Source organism: Sarcophilus harrisii, chromosome 3, assembly GCF_902635505.1.
Source record: "Sarcophilus harrisii chromosome 3, mSarHar1.11, whole genome shotgun sequence".
NCBI lineage: Eukaryota > Metazoa > Chordata > Mammalia > Dasyuromorphia > Dasyuridae > Sarcophilus > Sarcophilus harrisii.
Window position 1 is genome coordinate 503,218,788 of NC_045428.1, and position 18,898 is coordinate 503,237,685.

At 37.4% G+C, this 18,898-nt stretch overlaps 1 protein-coding gene across 1 annotated transcript in view; it reads right to left on the reverse strand.

The window, feature by feature from the left end:
- Window positions 1-4,342: 4,342 nt before the first annotated feature.
- Window positions 4,343-18,898, reverse strand: part of RSF1 (remodeling and spacing factor 1) — a 135,625-nt gene continuing 121,069 nt past the window's right edge. The window contains exons 16-17 of the mRNA XM_031961512.1: window positions 7,268-7,321; window positions 4,343-6,158 (exon numbers count right to left, since the gene is read on the reverse strand). Of these exons, the coding sequence (XP_031817372.1) occupies window positions 6,004-6,158; window positions 7,268-7,321 (209 nt within the window). The 3' untranslated portion in view covers window positions 4,343-6,003. The remainder of the gene's footprint in view (window positions 6,159-7,267; window positions 7,322-18,898) is intronic.

Genomic DNA, 18,898 nt, shown 5'->3' on the forward strand with positions numbered 1-18,898 from the left:
CCCTGCCTCAGTTTCCCCAGATGTCTCACGCATACACAGCTGAGCATCAGTGTGAGGGGACGGTTAGCAAGAACTTGGCAGCGCCGGCCCGGGCCGAGCGGCCCCCCGGGAGCACAGCGGCCCCCGGGGGGCAGGGCGCTCCCGCTCCTGCAGCCGCCTCCCTGTGGAGGGGCTGCGAGGGCCGTGTGCCGGTGACTGACACGCGTGTCAGGACCTTCCCGGGCCCTGAAGGCCATCCACCGTCGGCCGCGGGGCGCACCGGGGGCTCCCACCCTTCCCAAAGGGAACGAGGGAGCCGCGGGGCGGTTACAGAGCCTCTCTCCTCCTGGCTTTCCCCGTGCCTCTGGAAGCGTCCGGTTCTGAGTCCAGTTTGCAACGGAGTGAGAACAACTATCTCCCGTGCGTTACTGGGGTTTGAGCTCCTGAACTCGAACTTAATGCTTCCTTAAAAAAAATAATAATAAAATAAACGTTCTAAAGCTCGCTTTTCAAATGGTCTGCCTCCCATGCATTACTGATTCCGCTGTGTCAGCTCCTGAACTCACACGTAATGCTAACTGAAAAAATCAGTAATAAATATGTTAAAGCCCATTTCTGAAATAGGGGGGTACCTTTCTAAAAGGCAGGAGGGGTAACAGGATTCTGCTACACGAAAGAGAAGTGTGCAAACAAGACATAACTAATAGGGACTGCATGAACGTGCTGAACAGGGCTGTGGAGTGAAAACGGGACCAAAAGCATTCCAGGACCTGCTGGCCTCATCTTAGCAATGCTCCCAACACCTGTGGCTAAACATTTACAGTCTCCAACCCCCAAGAAAGGACACTAGCAAAAGTTGAGACTATACTTATAAGTATATATAATATAATGTTTAAATAATTATATTAAACATTATATTATATATACTTATAATATTTATATAAATTAATTATAATAATATAATAATAATGTAATATAAGTATAGTCTCAACCACTGCTGCAACAAACACTTGCTGTCTGCTAATAGGAAAGTGCAATTTTGTTTAGAAGGTCTGTGATCACAACAGAAAAAGTATTTGATCTCTTCCCTTTGTCTCACTGCTACTCCCCACTCCACCTCCTAGAACTAGAATGTATTTAGTGGCATTTGCTTTTCATATAGTCCCCTTTTATCCACTTCTCCCTTTACAGAGGAAAGTTTTACTTATTTGTACTAAGTTGCCACCGATTTCACAGCTGCTGTTTGGCTGTGAAAGGTTAAAATAAAGCCAAATAGGTACTCCAGGAAGCTGAATTTGCTATTACCAGAATAGATTCCTTAGCATGTCTTTAGCAAGGCCTCTGATCTTTGGTTCACAGTTACCAACACTTGTTGGGAATGCCCCTTCCAAGAGGTTGAGAAAATTCCCCAAGAGTCAAGTCTCAGATTTAGAAGGGCCTTTAGATATCAAAGTTGTCCCTTTTCTTCTATATTACCCCTCCTGGGGATTTCATCAATTCCCATGGATCTAATTACTACCTCTATGGTCATAATTTTCAGATCTATCTATCCTATCCTAATCTTTGCTGACTTTCTAACTGCCTTTCAGTCATCTCCAACTGGGTCCAATTAAATATTTTAAACTTAACACTTCTAAAATGTTCTCAATTCTTCCCTCCTTTTACCTTCCCTGTTACCATAGACAGCAACACCATCCTCCCTATCTTCAGGGTCACAACCTAGGAGTCTCCATGGACTGCTCATTTTCTTTCACTCCCTTTCCCTAAGCTGCTGCCAAGACCTGTGGATTCCACTGTTGCAACACCTGCCAAATATGCCCCCTGGTCTCTTCTGACACTGCTGCAACCCTGGGACAGATCTCATCACCGGACAATGGATTATTAGTCCACTTCAGTAGCTTGCTGGTGGATCTGCCTACTTCAAATCTCTCCTCTAACCCATCCTCCATTCAGACACCAAAGTGATTTTCTTAAAAAGTTGATTCAAAAATGTCACCCTTCTCCCTTATTCAATAAATTACAGTGGCTCCCTATTGCCTCTAGAAGCAAATAACAAAATGCTCTGTTTGGAATTCAAAGCGCTTTATAAAAAGCCCCCTCCTACCTTTCCAATTTTCTTTTATCTTACTCTCTGTCACATAGTCTTCTTCCAGTGACATTGGCCATCTCTTGGCTCTGGACATTCTTTCTGGAAGTCCCCATGCCTGGAATGTTCTCCCTCCTCTGCTCCAACTACTAATGATCGAGGTTTAAGTCCCAGCTAAAATCCTACTTTTTACACAAAGCCTTCCCCGATCCCTCTTAATTTCAGTGCCTGTATGTAGCTTGTTGGTGAATATTTGTTTGCTTGTTATTAGCAATGTCTTCCTTAGAGTTCCTTAAAGGCAGATTCCCCCAGTACTTAGCAGAGTGCCTGGAACATAGTGGGCACTTAATAAATGTTGATTGATATATTCAATTAATTCAACTCTCTGGTCAGTGGTCCTGTACCAAGCCTGATAAGTGTTCAAGTAGAAACATTTGTAATAGCAGGAAACTCACTACCTCTTAAGTCCATTCCATTGTCAGAGAAATTCTTCTCTATAATGAGCTGAAGTCTATATATTTTTTAAAAATTTCTGTCTATTGGTACAATTTCCCTGATAGCTTTTCTGATTCCTAAATACAACCCATAAGATTTCTCTTCTATAAAGTTAAGTATTTCCTTCAATTGATCCTCATATGGTAAGATTTTAATTCAAATGTCATTGTTGAAAATGTTATGTGGAGAATTAAACTGGGAAAAACATAAAAGGAGGGGGAAGATGCCAGGGTGATAGAGGTATGGAAAAAATATTTTTAGAATGCAGTGAGGCATAAGAGATGAAATGCCTTAAGGCTTATTGAATCAAAATTTCAGTGCCAGAAGAAATCTTGGTGATTATCAAATCCAACCAACTCTTTTCCCAGAATTATGAAGTGAAGAGAAAAGCTGAATTTGGAGTCAGAGGATGGTGGTTTGGCAATACCATTTACTATTTGTGTGACTTTGGGCACCTATTTGGGTCTCAGTTTCCTCTTCTGTAAGATGGGAGGGTTGGATTTGAAGGCCTCTAAAATAGGTTCGTTGCAGGTCTAAGTCTCATAAAAATGGCCCTTCCTTTTCTCACTCTGTTCCCCCTCTGCCTCTTCAGCCAAAAATCCCTTCTGTCACATTTCCGATCACAAGGCCATCTGAATGGATTAGACTTGTTGAAAAAGCAGTCAGACATGCTGCAAGGAGGAGAGGCAGAATAGCAAACAATGACCAGCCCTTTAAATAGCTTTGGGCCCCAAATCAATGAACTGATTTGTGGAATGTGGGGAAAAGTGGTGGGGAAAAGGTAATAATGATTTTGGTAAGACAAAAAACTTTCCATCAGTTTTTGAAAATAGAGGACAGTAATCATGTGTATTTAAATTCTGCACTAATGAATCATTAGAAAAATGCAATTTAAAACAGCTCTAAGATTCTATCTAAGATTATTAAAAATGATAAAAATTCAATACCCAAGTAATTGGGCAAAATAGGATCAATAAAATTCTGCAGGTGAAGCTGTGAATTCGTACAATTTATTTGAAAAGCAATACAGAAATATACAATGTAAGCTACAAAATCGCTCATACCCTTTAACCCTTAACTACCCTAAGGGGTTGACAGGAAAATAGAAGGTAACACAGAAACAAGTAATAAACAAATTTTGTTACTATTCTGTTATAGATAATCACATTTAAGAAGTAACAGAAGTTTACAGTTTCATGTACAATTTAATCTTTCCCCCCCATTTGGTTGAATATATTTGCTGACAAATGTTAAAAGTATAATAAAACGTTTTTAAAATATCTCCACTAAAATGCCCAATGAATGACTCAAAATAACAATGGTCACATTATGCTCTAATCTAGACACTGCAATTTGGAGACTTCCTCTAATCAGTTCAAAACTCTGGACATGGTTCATTATTGAATTGGACAATTATCAGGAATTGTTGTTGTTGCTGTTGTTATATCAGACTTTTTGTGAGCCCATGTGGGGTTTTCTTGGCAAAGATATTGGAATGGTTTGCTATGAGGCAAACAGGGGTAAGTGACCTGCCCAGGATCCTACAGCTAGTCTGAGGTCATTGAAGACTGGTCTTTTTCACTCCAGGCCTGGCCACTCTATCCATTTCATCACCTAATTGTTTATATATAAGTATATATATTTTGTTTGTAGATAGTTATTGGCATGTTGTCTCCCTCATTAGATTATAATCTCCTTGAGAACAGGAATTGAATTTTACTTTTCTTTGTATTCACAATTCTTAGCATAATACCTAGCATATAATTGCTACTTAATTACTGCTAGTTTATTGTCAGGCTTCCCTTCTAAATATGAGATTTTGTGATTTTACATGTAGTGCACTGTGCTAGGTTCTGGAGGATTCAGAGTTAAAATATTTTGCATGCTAACAGTTTAAGTTGATTTATCAGTGGTTTATAAATCACTCTCCTTATGACAACTATAATTCTTCCTATTTTACAGAGGAAAATACTGGGACTTAGGGTTGCTGTACACTGCTGATGATATCATAGCTAGTAAAATATTGAGCTAGACTGCAAACCAAGGTCTCTCAACTCTAGCTGAATACTCTTGACTTAATCACACCGTTCACTGACCATTACCTAGCAGGAGCTGAATGGAAGATTGTTATCTCAGGATATATGAAGATTTTACTGTCTCTATATAGCCACAGTAAATCTAGGACCATCTCTAGTTATCTTAGCTCTATTAAGTTACTGAGCCCTGATGGATCCAAAGGAGAAAGTGAGACTGGTGACCTTGTACAACTCTCCCTCCCTCAAGTCCAATTTACTTGCAAGTCATGGCACTACCTCCCTGATGTCATGGTCCTCTGCCAGAAAGAAGGACAAAGAACAACAAAAATATGAGGATTCTATGGTCTCTTTATAGTTACAATAAATATTAGCAACAAAAGTAGAATACCTGGGAATTCAGTTGAACTAGGCTTTGCTACTACCTGGATATTCTCTAAATATTAAAAGTATTAGAAATATAACCACATTCACTTACATTACTCATTCATTTTTCTATTCATTCAATCATTAATTGATTTCATGTCATGGGTGAAGTCCTCTATAATAATGCTACTGATGAAAACTACAGAAATTTATTTTAAAGTTTGCCAAATACTTATTATCTTATTTGAATTTCACAAAAACCCTGAGGTAAGTACTGAGAGTATTATTATCTTCATTTGACAGATGAGGGAAATTGAGGCTTAGAGTGATTAAGTATTTTAACTATATTCTCATTAGCCAGTGAAAGGCCAGAATTTGAACTTAGATCTTTTGGTTCTACTAAGGGGAGTACAAAGAATAATAAGATATAATCCTTGCCTTTAAGAAGCATAAAATCTATGGCCAGAAATTTAATAGGGGTGTCCTAGGACCAGCAACCTCGCCATTTCTTATCAGTAGAAGTATGTATATAAATAGGCATATGCAAAAATAGATACAAGGTGATTTTATTGGGTACTGGTAGCTGGGGGCTTCAGGAAAGACTTCCCAGAACTTGAGCTGACTTTTGGGAAAAAAAAAAAAAAAGAGAGAGAGAGAGAGAGAGAGAGAGAGAGAGAGAGAGAGAGAGATTTTAAAATGTGGAGACGAGGAAATACATGGAGGATGGCCTCTGGAAAAAAGGTATGGAGAAATAATGGGATGCCTTTCATAGGTGGAAGAGTACAAAGGCCTGTTTGACTTACATAGAGAAAACATGAAGAAAATCAGTCTGTAAGGTAGCTAGAAGGTTGGGGTCATGTATTGAAAGACTTTACAAGCCAAAGAAGTCTATAGGTCATCTTGAAGAAAATTGGGAAGCAATGGAAATCACGGAGTAGGGGAATGATGTGGTCAGATCTGCACTTTAGGAAAATCATTCTGGTAGCTGTATGGATCTATCTTCAAATATCTGAAATGCTGTGTTGTGGAAGGATTATACTCACATTACATAATTACAAGGACTAATTCAGAGTTGGTGAAACATGGATGAAGTGGCTGCCTCCAGAGATGTGAGTTTTTCTCTCTTGAAGTCTTCAAACAAGGACTGGATAACATTTGTTTGGGATGTTGTCTCTGAGGTCTCTTCCAAATTTGAAATTCTGCAAAATAAATGTGAGCTAAAGCTGGAGAGTGGAGGTCTTTAATGCCAGACCAAGAAATCTGTGAATTATCCTCTATGCTACAGGGAATCATCATGATGAAGTGGAATGAGTACTGGACATAGAGTCAGGAGAGAAAGGACACAAACCTGGCTTCTGGCATTGTGAGCAAGTCACTCAGTCCCTCTGAACCTCAACTTCTTATCTATAAAGCAGGGATTATACTACTTATATTATCTTCACCAAAAAGTTAGTGTGAGAAAAAAATGAATTACTATAACCCAGAGAGCATTTTGTGAACTTTAAAGTAGTATGCAAATATAAATTACATATATTCATGAGGAACATGAATTCTTTTGTTTAAAAACAATTTTAATTGTTTTATTTATTTTAGGTAATGGAATAAACAAAGTACTGGGCCTGGAGTCAGAAATATCTGAGTTCAAAATTGAACCGAGGCACTAGTTGTGTGAAACTGAACAAGTCATTTAAACTTTGCCCCAGTTTCCTCAGCTGTAAAATAAAAATATTAATAGCACCCACTACCCAGATTTATTGTGAGGATCAAATATAATGTATCTGTAGAATACAGCACAATGCCCAGCACACAACAGGTACTAAAACAATACTCCTTCCCTCCCTCCCTCTCTTCCTTCTTCCCTCTTCTCTTTCCTCTTTCCTTTCCTTTCTTATTTCCTTCCTTCCCTTCCTCCTCCATTTCTTTCTTCCTTCTTCTTTTCTTCCTTTCTCCATTCCTTCTTTATTTCCTTCTTTCCTTCCTTCCATCCTTCTCACACAGCAAAGCCAATTCCTTCATTGGTTATGTTTAAAAATGTAGGTTATACATTTTGAGTTCATACATCTTTGGTCAGGAGATGGTCCTCTGGAATTTTGGTTGGTAATTCAATTGATCAGAGTTTGAAGTCTTTCAAAGTTGTTTTACTTTATAAGGTTGTTATCATTGTTACTGTCTCTCTTCACTTCATTCTACATCAGCTCATACAAATCTTCCTAGTTTCTGCTAAATGTGTCCATTGTGTCATTTCTTATTGAATGATATTCCATTACATTTGTAAATGGGGCCGGTAGATTCAGTCTCAGATACTTACTAGTCTTATGGTTCTGGGCAAGGTACTTCACCCTGTTTGCCTCAGCTTCCTTATCTGTAAAATGAGAAGGAAATAGCAAACCACTTCAGTATCTTTGCCAAAAAAATCCCCCAAAAAGTCACAAAGTGTCAAGACATGGCAGAAATAACTAACATAACACATATTTATAAGTAGGGGGGAACCACTTTAGTTTCAAGTGTTATTGAAAAGAGCTGCTATAAATATTTTTGTACATATTTATCTTTTTCCTCTTTCTTTGATCTCTTTAGGGTATAGCTCTAGGAGTGGTATAGCGGAATTAAAAGGAATTAAAAGGTTTATTTATTTTGGAGACTTTAAAAAATGGCTGGACTACAATACATTAATGTGACTGTTTTCCCAAACTCCTCCTATCATTGATCATTTTCCCCTTTTATAATCTTTGGCAATCTGATGGGTCTGATGTGAAACCTCAGGTTGGGAGGACTTTTATTTGTATTTCTCTAACTAAAAATGATTTGGAACATTTTTCCATTTCCATTTTACTTTTTAAAATCTATTTATTCCTATCTATCTTATATATCCCTTATTTGATCATGAATTCTTCCCCAAACCATGGTCTTCTCTTTGCTTATAGTTACTTTTTTGCATCATATCCAGTTGGAGTTTATCTTGTTATATTTTGGTGTGAGATGTTTGTCTCTACTTAATTTCTGCCAGACTATTTTCTAGTTTTTCCAGGTTTTTATCAAATACTGACTAGGAATTAATACTGTATTCTGGATAGATTGTCGTGCTCCAAGCCTAGATGTAGGAAGGTTATGGCAATAGTCATAACAGGTGAAGGAATGAAGTCCTGATTACAGTGGTGGTCTGGGGAGTCAAAGACATGCAAAAGAATATAAGCAGTTGGATGGCGCAGTAGATAGCATATTGCTTTTTGGGTCAAGAAGAACTCAGTTGAAATCTGCCTTCAAATCTGTGTGACACTGGGCAAATCTCTCCATCTCTTTCTGCCTCAGAGTCCTCTGAGTCCTCATTTGTAAAATGAGTTCTTCTTAACCCAAAGAGCAGTATGCTAGCTACTGCTCCATCCAACTGCCTGTTGTAATAATGACATCTATCTCTGAATTATTGTAGGTTTCATATAAGGTAAAAATACATAAATCATTTTGCAAACCCTAAAACTCTATATAAATGTGGGCTATTAATAACAATGGAGAGTTCCTGAAGTCCCCTCTGCTTCAGTGACTCTAGTAGCACAAAGGAATTTATTGGCATATAAACAGCCTGTTCTTGAGCTATTGATGATATATCTGTACTTGAGATAACTCTCTTGCTTCCTTTTTGGGGTCAAATATTCAAGCCACACTTGCCAAATGGCCAAATTTTTCTATTCACCTTAATCTTAAAAATCACTCCATATACAGGCAAACTGTGAAAGTCTTTGTCACTTAAAAAAAAAATTCAACTTTGTCTCAGAGATCAACACAAAACCCTTGGGAGACGCAGCGTTTCCTGGACCACGATTCTTATTTCTGGTCTATCCCTACAACCATCATTTGGGAAGTAAGTATTATAGAGAAGTGACAGCCATTCCCACCAACTGCCAACTAACTTGCCACACATAAAGCAAGCAAACCAGACTAGTTGAAGCAACAAGGTTACCCTGGGAAAGAGAGTTGGGAGGAAGTCAAACCCCGCTCCCCATAACTATTTCAAAGTCAGGGCTCTGAATCCACAAGCCTTGCAAATAGCTGTGGCCCCTGGAGCAGCAGAGTTGTTTCCCGCTCAGCCCCCACAACTATTATTGAGTAAGAAGCCATCGGATCCAAAGCTTTCATTTTATACATAAGGCTTGCTCAGGGGTCACACAGATATTTAAAGTTGGATTAATTTGAATTCAGGTCTCCCTGGATTCTTAAGACTCTTAGCCACTATCCCACCCGGTTTCCATGTCAGGATTTTGCTTTTTAAAATATTAAAATAAATCTCTAATCAAATGCATTTCAAATTAAAATATGTATATGGAATATTGATATACTTTCTCCCTAAGAAATAACTGTTGAATATACTTTAACATATTTAACATGTATTGGACTACCTGCCATCTAGGGGAGGGGGTGGGAAAAAGGAGAAAAATTGGAACAGAAGGTTTTGCAAGGATCAATGTTGAAAAATTACCCATGCATATATTTTTGTAAATAAAAAGCTATAGTAATTTTAAAAAAAGAAATACTATTGAGCTGTTTTTGATTTTAAAAATGATTTTTTTGTTAGTGAAAATTACAGGAGTAAAGTTATTTTAGAAGTAGAAAGGACAATAGATATTTCTTAACTTCAAGCCCTCATCTGACAGATTAGGCAACACAGTACAAGGCAAAGGCTACCTTTGATACCCTTACTTCTGCTAGGCTACAGAGGACAAAGTAAGGAGGAAGAGGATAGTGAGAAGGTGACCTGATGAAAGAAAAGAGAGAGGTTCAACAATTGGAGCTATCCAGAAGTGGATAGAGAAGTTCTCATTCTCTGAAGATCTTTTAGTAGAGATCCCTTAATAAAGATGTTAAGACAGGACTCTAATATTATTTAGATTTTTTTTTTTGACTAAATGAAAGAAATTGCCTCAAATGCTACCTAGTTTTTTAAACACAGAATAGGCTTTGCCTCTGTCAAACTGAGATCTGTTGGAAACCTTAGCTTAAAAAGGCCAAGGTCTCCCATTTCTTCCAGGGCCATCTCCAGTCATCCTGATCTATATCTGGCCACTGAACCCAGATGGTTCTGATGGGGAAAATGAGGCAGGTGACTTGCACAGCCCTCCCTCATTGAAATTCGATTCACTTGTATGTTATAGCATCACTTCCCTGATGTCACGGTCCTGTTGGAGAATGAAGGACAATCAAAAATAACCTTGTTCTAGGATAAATGGGCCAATCCTGATTCTGAGGATAAGGATTGAGAAAAGGTTTTCTAGACTCAGGGAAGAGCAGTTTTTGAAGTGGTGGTTAATAAACGATATTGTTTTAGATTAGGGAGTGAATGAGGATTGAGAAAATTAAGGAAATAAAAGTTACTATCAATACAATGTATATTTTAGACCTGAAAAATGAATGCCTACCCCTGTTTCTATTTAAACAAATGCTGCTGGTCCAGATGGCTCACCCTGTGTGAAAGTTTCTATTGAGAAATGTAATTTATAATAGCAGAAGCTCACACCTAATTTTTTATAGAGGGGAAACAACTTCTACAGATTCAAAATCTAAATCAGGCTCCAAAATATTTCATGAATAGACACAAGCCACTCTTGGAAAAAGGAGATATTAACAGGAATGTAGACCCAGAAGCCATCAGATTCAACTCTCTCATATTCTAGATGAAGCTCAGAGATGTTAAGTACTTGCTCAGGAATAGACACAAGTCAACTACAATAATTAAATTAAACTTGATATCTTTGTGACCTGAGTTTCCTTTAATGAGTCATTGTTAATCTCTTGCCCTAAGAGCTGCATCAGGCCCTCTTCTCTTTGTTTAGTCTGACTTTTGATAATTCTATCACTCCTCTATAACTCCAATTTCCACTCCTATGCAAATGTCTCCCAAAATTTTACATTCAGATCTAATCTGAATCCTGAACTCTGGGCCCATCTTAAGCCGTTCATTGGAAATCTTCACTTGAATGTCAACCTGATACTTCAAATTAAATGTCCAAAATCCAGTTTATTTTCCCCATTAAATTAGCCCTCTTCCCAAATCCCCCACTTTTGTTGAGGGTACCTTATCTTTCCACTCACCAGGTTAATAACTTCAAAGCCATCTTTGATTCTTCCTTATCCCTCATCCCTCATAGCCAGTCCCCTCTTTTTTTTTTTTTAAGTTTTTATATTAGCATAGTAACAAATGCAGACTGAAGTAGCCCACAATATATAACCAATTCACTGAGTGACTCTTATTCAACTCCTTACAGTTAAAAACATCTTAAAGTATTTCCCTACAAATTTCTCTAGGTCCTGATTAAAATCTCTAATCTTTTCACACTAAAGTAGACTGACCTATAAACTGTTAAACATCAATATTCATTAAATATCAATGGAAAAAGCCAACATCTTTTTACAAAGGAGGAGGAGGAAGAGGAGAAGTTTTGGAAGGACTCTACATAAATGTCATGTGTACCTGTATAACATTAAGCTATTCATTAGTCTTTTACATATTTCAAGCAACAGAGACCAAATGCCAAAATGTACATTCTTTTCTGTGCTATATTTGAGTTACTATTGCAGAACCAATGACGATCTTAAAAGATGTTATTAATTATCAATTCTGTCTACTGTAGCAAGATACCTTAAGTTACAACGATAAAAGATTGAATAAAATGTTATGGAAATATCCTGCTTCTTATCAGCTCCTACCTTCCTCTAACCCCTTCAAAATCATAAGCAGCTTTTTCCATGCCAGACAAATTATGGCATGATGGGTTTTGATGAAAACCCAATTTATGTAGTATATCTTCTGTTTACTGCCTGGCCATTCTGTCATATTCTGCTCTGTTGGTCATATAATGAGTGGCGATATTTCCCACTAAGGGGTCAATAGGATTGTGGTCAGTAAGCAGAGAGGATTTTAGATATGGTGAAGGTCAGGTTCCAATTGTCCTTCAGAAGATCCAAACAGATCACCCTTTGATTATTGATGTTATAGTGATAAATTTTTGTCTGGAACATAACCTTTACAGCAGGGATCCTCAAACTTTTTAAATAGGGGGCCAGTTCACTGTCCCTCAGATTGTTGGAGGGCCGGACTATAGTAAAAACAAAAACTTTGTTTTGTGGGCCTTTAAATAAAGAAACTTCATAGCCCTGGGTGAGGGATAAACATCCTCAGCTGCTGCATCTGGCCTGTGGGCCGTTTGAGGATCCCTGCTTTAGAGGCTTTATGGAATATTCTGGTGTAAAACTTGTCAAGGAAGAAATCACCTCCCCTATAGACTGATCCTGGAAGTCCCATAATAGTTTATTCTCCATTCATCAATATTATGACAGTCCCCTCTTTACTAGATTTAGGAAAAATCATTACAGATATACTACTTCTCTTACACATACAATAATATCTTCATTTCCCCCCTAACACATTGTCTCCAATTAACAGATTCTATTTGAAGGAATACAATGAATAAGCATTTATGAAATACTACTATGTGCCAGGTGCTACACTGGGTATGGAAAATGTAAAGATAAAAATAAACCAATGCCCACAGATCACATCCTATCAGGGGAAAAATATACACATATAAATAGATTCAAAAGTATATAAAAAGTAAATAAATGTACATGGTCATTTAAAAATATGTGAAGACACTGCCATATTTAGAAGCAGGGATTTGGGAAAGGCTGAGCTTTGAAGTAGATTAGGGATTCTAAAGGAAATAGTTAGGTGGTATAGTGAACTGAGTACCAGGCTTGGAGTCAGGAAAATCTGTGCTCAAATTTGGCCTCAGACATTTAATAGCTGTATGACCCTAGGCAAGTCACTTAACCCCTAATTGCCTCAGTACCTCATCAATAAAGTAGGAGCACAATGGAGAAGAAAATGGCAAATCACTCCAGTATCTTTTTAAAAATCAATGAGGCATCTCAAAAACCAGAATGTCTGAACCAGACATTCTGAAGCAGAACTCAAGCTTTCCTATGTTCAAGGATACTGCCATCTTCCCAGTCACCCAGGCTTGTAATTTGGGTATCTTCAAATCCTGAGTCACATATATATTTTACACACACACACACACACACATAGACATGCACACACATATAAATGTATAAACACATACATATATAGACACACACACACACACACCGCTTTCTCATTACTCACATAGCCCACCACCCTTGTTCAGGTTTTTACTACCTCAGTCTGGGACTGTTGCAATGGTCTAAATGGTCTTTGTGTCTCAAATATCTCTACACTCGAGTCTAATGTCTGTTTAGCTGCAAGAGTATTCTCCGAAGGTAGGGGTCATGTCACTCTGTCCTCAATAAACTCCAGTGGCTTTGTTATTTCAAGGTCAAACATGACATCCTGTTTGGCATTTAAAGCCCTTCACAACATGACCCCTTCCAGTCTTCTCACACTTCTCTCCTCTCTGTGCACTCTACCATCCAGTTACACATGATATTCTGTATGCCGTGTTTAACATACATTGGATCACTTGCCGACTTGGGGAGGGGGTGAGAAGGGAGGGAAAAAAATTAGAACACAGGGTTTTGTAGGGGTGAATGTCGAAAATTATCCATGTATATATTTTGAAAATAAAAAGCTTTAAGAAAAAAGATATTCTGTATATCAGTCCCATATATATTTACGTTGACTTTCCCCCATATATAGAATATTATCTTTTTCCACAGCTGCCCTTCAATCTGTTCAGAATCTTATTATTGTTAGCAACTGAACCCTGGTAATCTCATTTTGTCCTTTAATGAATTTTACACCAGTATCATAGAATTCTTCTCCTACCTAAACTCTGCCTTCCTTTTTGGTGACTTATTCACATTCACCATTATCCTGAATTATTTTTCTGAAAATTTTGTCAGACAAGTCTTCTGAAAGGCTACTGTCTCCATCTATCTCACTTAGCCTACACCCTTTTTGTTTTGACAATTGATTACAGCATTTAACAAGAACTCTGCTAAAGACAAAAATAGGCCCACAAGGAGCTCACATTGGAATGGGGATGGCAACACAAACAAGGCTATGAAGGTCCCAAACATAGATAAGAGTGGATAAGAGGGAAGGCTTCCTGCAGAAGCTGGAGTTTGACTCGTTTTGGAGAAAGGCATGGAAACCAGTGAGTAGAGCTGAGCAGGAAGAACTTACTAAGAATGGGGTCCCAACCCCTTGGAAAGGCAAGGAGTCTGAAGAATGAGTGCTGAGGGCGAGCAAGAAATAAAGAGATCCTTGTCATTAGATCATAGAGTGTGTGAAGGAAGTAAAGTATGAGAAAACTGCAAAGGCAGGAAGGGCCTGAGGTTTAAAGGGCTTAGAAAAAGTGCCAGAGGATACTATGTCTGATCCAGTAAGGAACAGGAAACCAGGCAGCTCGGTGGTGAAGTGGATAGAGCACCCAAATTCCTCATTCAGAGGTCAAATCCAGCTTCAGACACTAGCTGTGTGACCCTGTGCAAGTCACTTAACCCTGTTTGCCTCAGTTTCCTGATGTGTAAAAATGATCTGTAGAAGAAAATGGCAAACAATTCTTTACCAAAAAAAAACTCCAAATGAGGTCATGAAGAGTCACACATGACTGACAACAATGGGAAACCCCTTAAGTTTGGATTGAAGGGTGGTGACATGGTCTGGGAGGATCTTGAGGCAGGCAAATCCATCACAGAGATAATGTAAGAACCTGCAGCAGGATGGTGATTGGCATGAGTGCAGAGAAGGGAATGTTTATGAGACACCTTGGAAAGGTAGAAATGACAACACAGTGGCAATGTAATGGATTTGTGTGGTGAGGATGAAGTCAAAGATGACAATTAAGCTTGTGAGCCTTGGTGAGGGGAAAGAGAGATATGGTTCTGTTTTGAATTTGTTAATTTTGATATGCCTATGGGATGTCCGAAAAACTTGATGTGAGATTAGAACTCAGGAGAGAGATGAATCACCTGCATAGAGATGATAATTAAACACACAGGAACCCATGAGATCACCAAGTATTAGTAGGGGGATAAAGGGTCTGAGGGGACATCCATGGTTGCAAGAATGCTTTTCCTCAATGCTTTTTATTTTCCAAGTCTGGTTTCATTTTTCCCCCTTTATATTATATTTACAACCCCATTTACATTACTATAGTTAGACAGTTCAACTAGATTTTATCCTTCTATCTAGTATCCCTTTATGTGTTCTGCTATCATGGTCTATTCTGGTTCTATTTTCTGCTTCAGCCCCCAAACACTGAAGGATAAAGTCACAAAATTGAACATACTGGGTTCACTAAAAATTCACAGTATTTAACCTCACCTGGGCCCACAAAGCTAAAGTAATCCTTTTTATAGTAGCAAGGAATTGGAAATTGAGTGGATATCCCTCAGTTGGGGAATAGCTGAAATAAGTTATGGTATATAAGGTAATGAAATATTATTCTGCAAGAAATGATTTCAGAAAAGCCTGGAAAAACTTACATAAATTGATGCTGAGTGAAATGAGAAACAAGGCAAACATTGTATACAGTAACAAGATTGTGTGATGATTAATTTGATGAACTTGGCTGTTCGCAACAATGCAATGATTCAAAGGAGTTCCAGCAGACTTGGGAAGGAAAATGTCAAGCACATTCAGAGAGAGATGGAGACAGACTGAAGCATAGTATTTTCACCTTTCTGTTTGTTGGTTTTTTCCTTTCTTGTAGCTTTTTTCCCTGATTTTTCTTGCACATGACAAATATGTAAATATGTTTAAAAGGATTACACATATTTAACCTATATTAGATTGCTTGCTGTCTTGAGGAGAAAAATTTAGAACACAAAGTTTTATAAAAATGAATATTGAAAACTATCTTGACGCGTATTTGGAAAAATAAAATACTAATTTAAAAAAAGTAATCCTTTTATTTTTTAATCAACTTCATCTCACTCTTCTTTTAGACTTAAAACATCCTTAATTCTCTTCAAGTTAAATCAACTTCTATTCCCTTTGAAGCAGAGGATTTCACTTCCTACCTGATAGAAAAGATTGAGACCTTTCAATGTGACTTGCCTCATGTTGCCCTAATATTTTAAAACCTTTTTATCCCTTTTATCTGTCCTTTCTTTCTTTTGGCCTCCTAAAATGAGAAAACCTTTCTCTTTCCCAAACTTAACCTTTCAACTTGTATCCTTTATTTCTTCCTCATTTTCCTTGGGATATACTCTACATTTATCTGATCAGAAATTTCTCCCTATCTTTAAGTACTTTTCCCACTGCTTACATATATATGCTCCTACCTCAGTATTATTAAAAAAAGAAAAAAAAAAGCTGCCCTGAGTTCCCGATATCAATGAAAGCTATCATCATTATATCCCCTTCCTTTCTTCTTTCAAGTCCTCACCATATTTTCTTCAACCCCTTGTCATCTGGCTTACCATTGTAGTTCTGTACTGAAAAGGCCCTTTCCAAATGACCTCAACCATTCAATTTGATAGGCTTTTTCTTTAGTCCTCTTATCATTTCTGCAACATTTTAGATGGCACCAACCAGTCTCTTCAGCTTCTGGCCCCCTGCTCAGTTCTGATCTATCTTGATACTTCCTTGGCTTTTACACTGGCTTAATGTCCTCCTTTGTGTGTGCATCTCTCAAGGTTTTAGCCTTCTTTTAAACTCCTTTAAACTCTTAGTGATTTCGTTTACTTCCATGGGTTTCAGTCTTTATACAGATGAATCTAAATCTGTATATTGAGTCCAATCTCCCCTCACCAAACTTTATTACCACAATTGATTATTAGAAATTTCTAGTTGTACGTCCCAGTATCTCAAATTCACTTTGTAAAAACTGAACTCATCTTCTTGCTCCTTCAACTTGTCCTTTCCTCCCCAACTTTTTCATTTTTGTGGAGGGTAACATCTTTAGAAGTACCTACATCTGAAATGTGGGCAACATATTTGCCTAATCTTATAGCCACACCTCAGACCTCTTCTTCACTCACAATGACATCAACTGGGTTATCTGTTCTTTATTTTACATCCATCATTTGCTGGGTTAAAAACAAAATCCCCATTGCTTTGTAAACATGAGGTGCTCACAAAATGTTCATTTGTCTAAGGTCAAACTTAGAAGCAGAGCCCGCTCCGAGCAGAGATAGGATCTGAACCTCAATCACTGAGAGTTCACCAAACCATTATGAACAAGCTCTAGAGCTTAAAGCAAAAACGTAGTTTACTAACACAACATGCTAGGTCCATCAAATCATTTAAAATTTTTTTTATTATGACAACATGTCATATTTATATGTAATAAATGACATAAGGTATTATAACAAAAGCATTATGAAAGAAAAAGTTACACAATTAGGCCAGCAGCTATAAAATGGCTTTGGGCCTCGTTTACACACCAAGAGAGTTCTGACCAGACCATAGTGAGACAACATTGAACATTTCATTAACAAAAATATTGGCACCAGCCTTAACATATTCTGTTTTTCATTTACAAGGTATATAGTATTTAAACAGTTGTGCATTGCAATTTTAACACACTAGCTGTTCATAAATTGCAGTTTAACCCCGTAAGCACCAAGGCTATCAGGACTTCTTCCCACATTATTTTTATGCACAAAATTTACATGCTTGTGATAGCATAGTTGTGGGGGGGAAAAAGAGTGAGAAGTATCACCCATTTTCTGTGCAATGAGTCACGTTTCCAGTTTTTAAAATATATTCTCCCACTACCACATTCAGGACACATCCATAAAGAATAAACCCAACCTGGGTTCTCCTGTCACTTTTAGCAATGATCATGATTCCATCAAGAAATATAAGTTCAGCCTTTCTTGTAAGGCTAAAATATCTTGACCTTAACTGCTGAGTTTCTTAACATTTAACACTTGTCTTCAAGAACAAAAGAACCCAATTCACAAATTGTTTATTTTCTTAAAAACAAAAAACCCCAACAGAACATATTCAAAGTATAAGAGTAAATAAAGTATTTCACACAAGCATATCTTAAATTGCAAGGCATCTTCTGGCAGCTCTGATCTGACTAGTTCCTCTGAATGCCAGATACTATTACTTAAATAAACAACAAATAACACACAGAATCTCCAAATTCCTGCTTGCTAGTAACCTATATTGTTTATGCCAAGGCAAGAGACTCAAGATCACCAGGATTGCACTGATAAATACACTGAAGAGCTCATCCTAACTGAAAACAACAACAGAAGCTGAAATGATAGATTAAATGTTTATCATAACATTTTCTCAGATGAATTCGTCCTAAGGGCACCATTGTCCTTCACAATGGAAAGGAGAGCAATTTAAAAAAAAAAAAAAAAAAAGACCACCCTTTTTGTTTAAATGTCAAATTTGGGATATGTACTATTTAAAAGAATGAAATTTCAAAAACCACCAGTATTGAAGGAGACTGGAATTAGAAAACTATTTTTGCTTTTTTCTTGCCACATCAATTTTAAAAGCAGATGAATTTGCTTCCACAAATAGTACTACTCCAATTTACATTATAAGTAATTATTTGCCTGTTTTCCACATGTTTTAAAGTAATAGTATTGTATTTTACTGTCCTTGACAGATCTGAATATCACTGATAGGTTCTTCTAACTTGCAAATGGAGATGAGAAAAAAAATTAGGTCAGGTATGATACTCCCTTGAAAAACCAGAATCAGAATATGCTATAATTCTTCTAATCAGGGTCATTTCAGACTCCTTTTCCTGATCATTCATTTATATGAATAGATATAATTTTGTTTGAATTTTTGGAGAATGCTTTTGAGGACAGTAATTGTATTAGTTTCACAACTCCTTTGTATGGCAGGATTGATCTGTATCAACAAAATTCAGATCTCAGGTAGGATGAAAAAGACCATGGCACAAATTGTTAAGCAGTTTTAGTTTTAATTACAGCATAGACCTGTGGATATTCTATCACAAACACAACTATAAAAATCTACAATCTA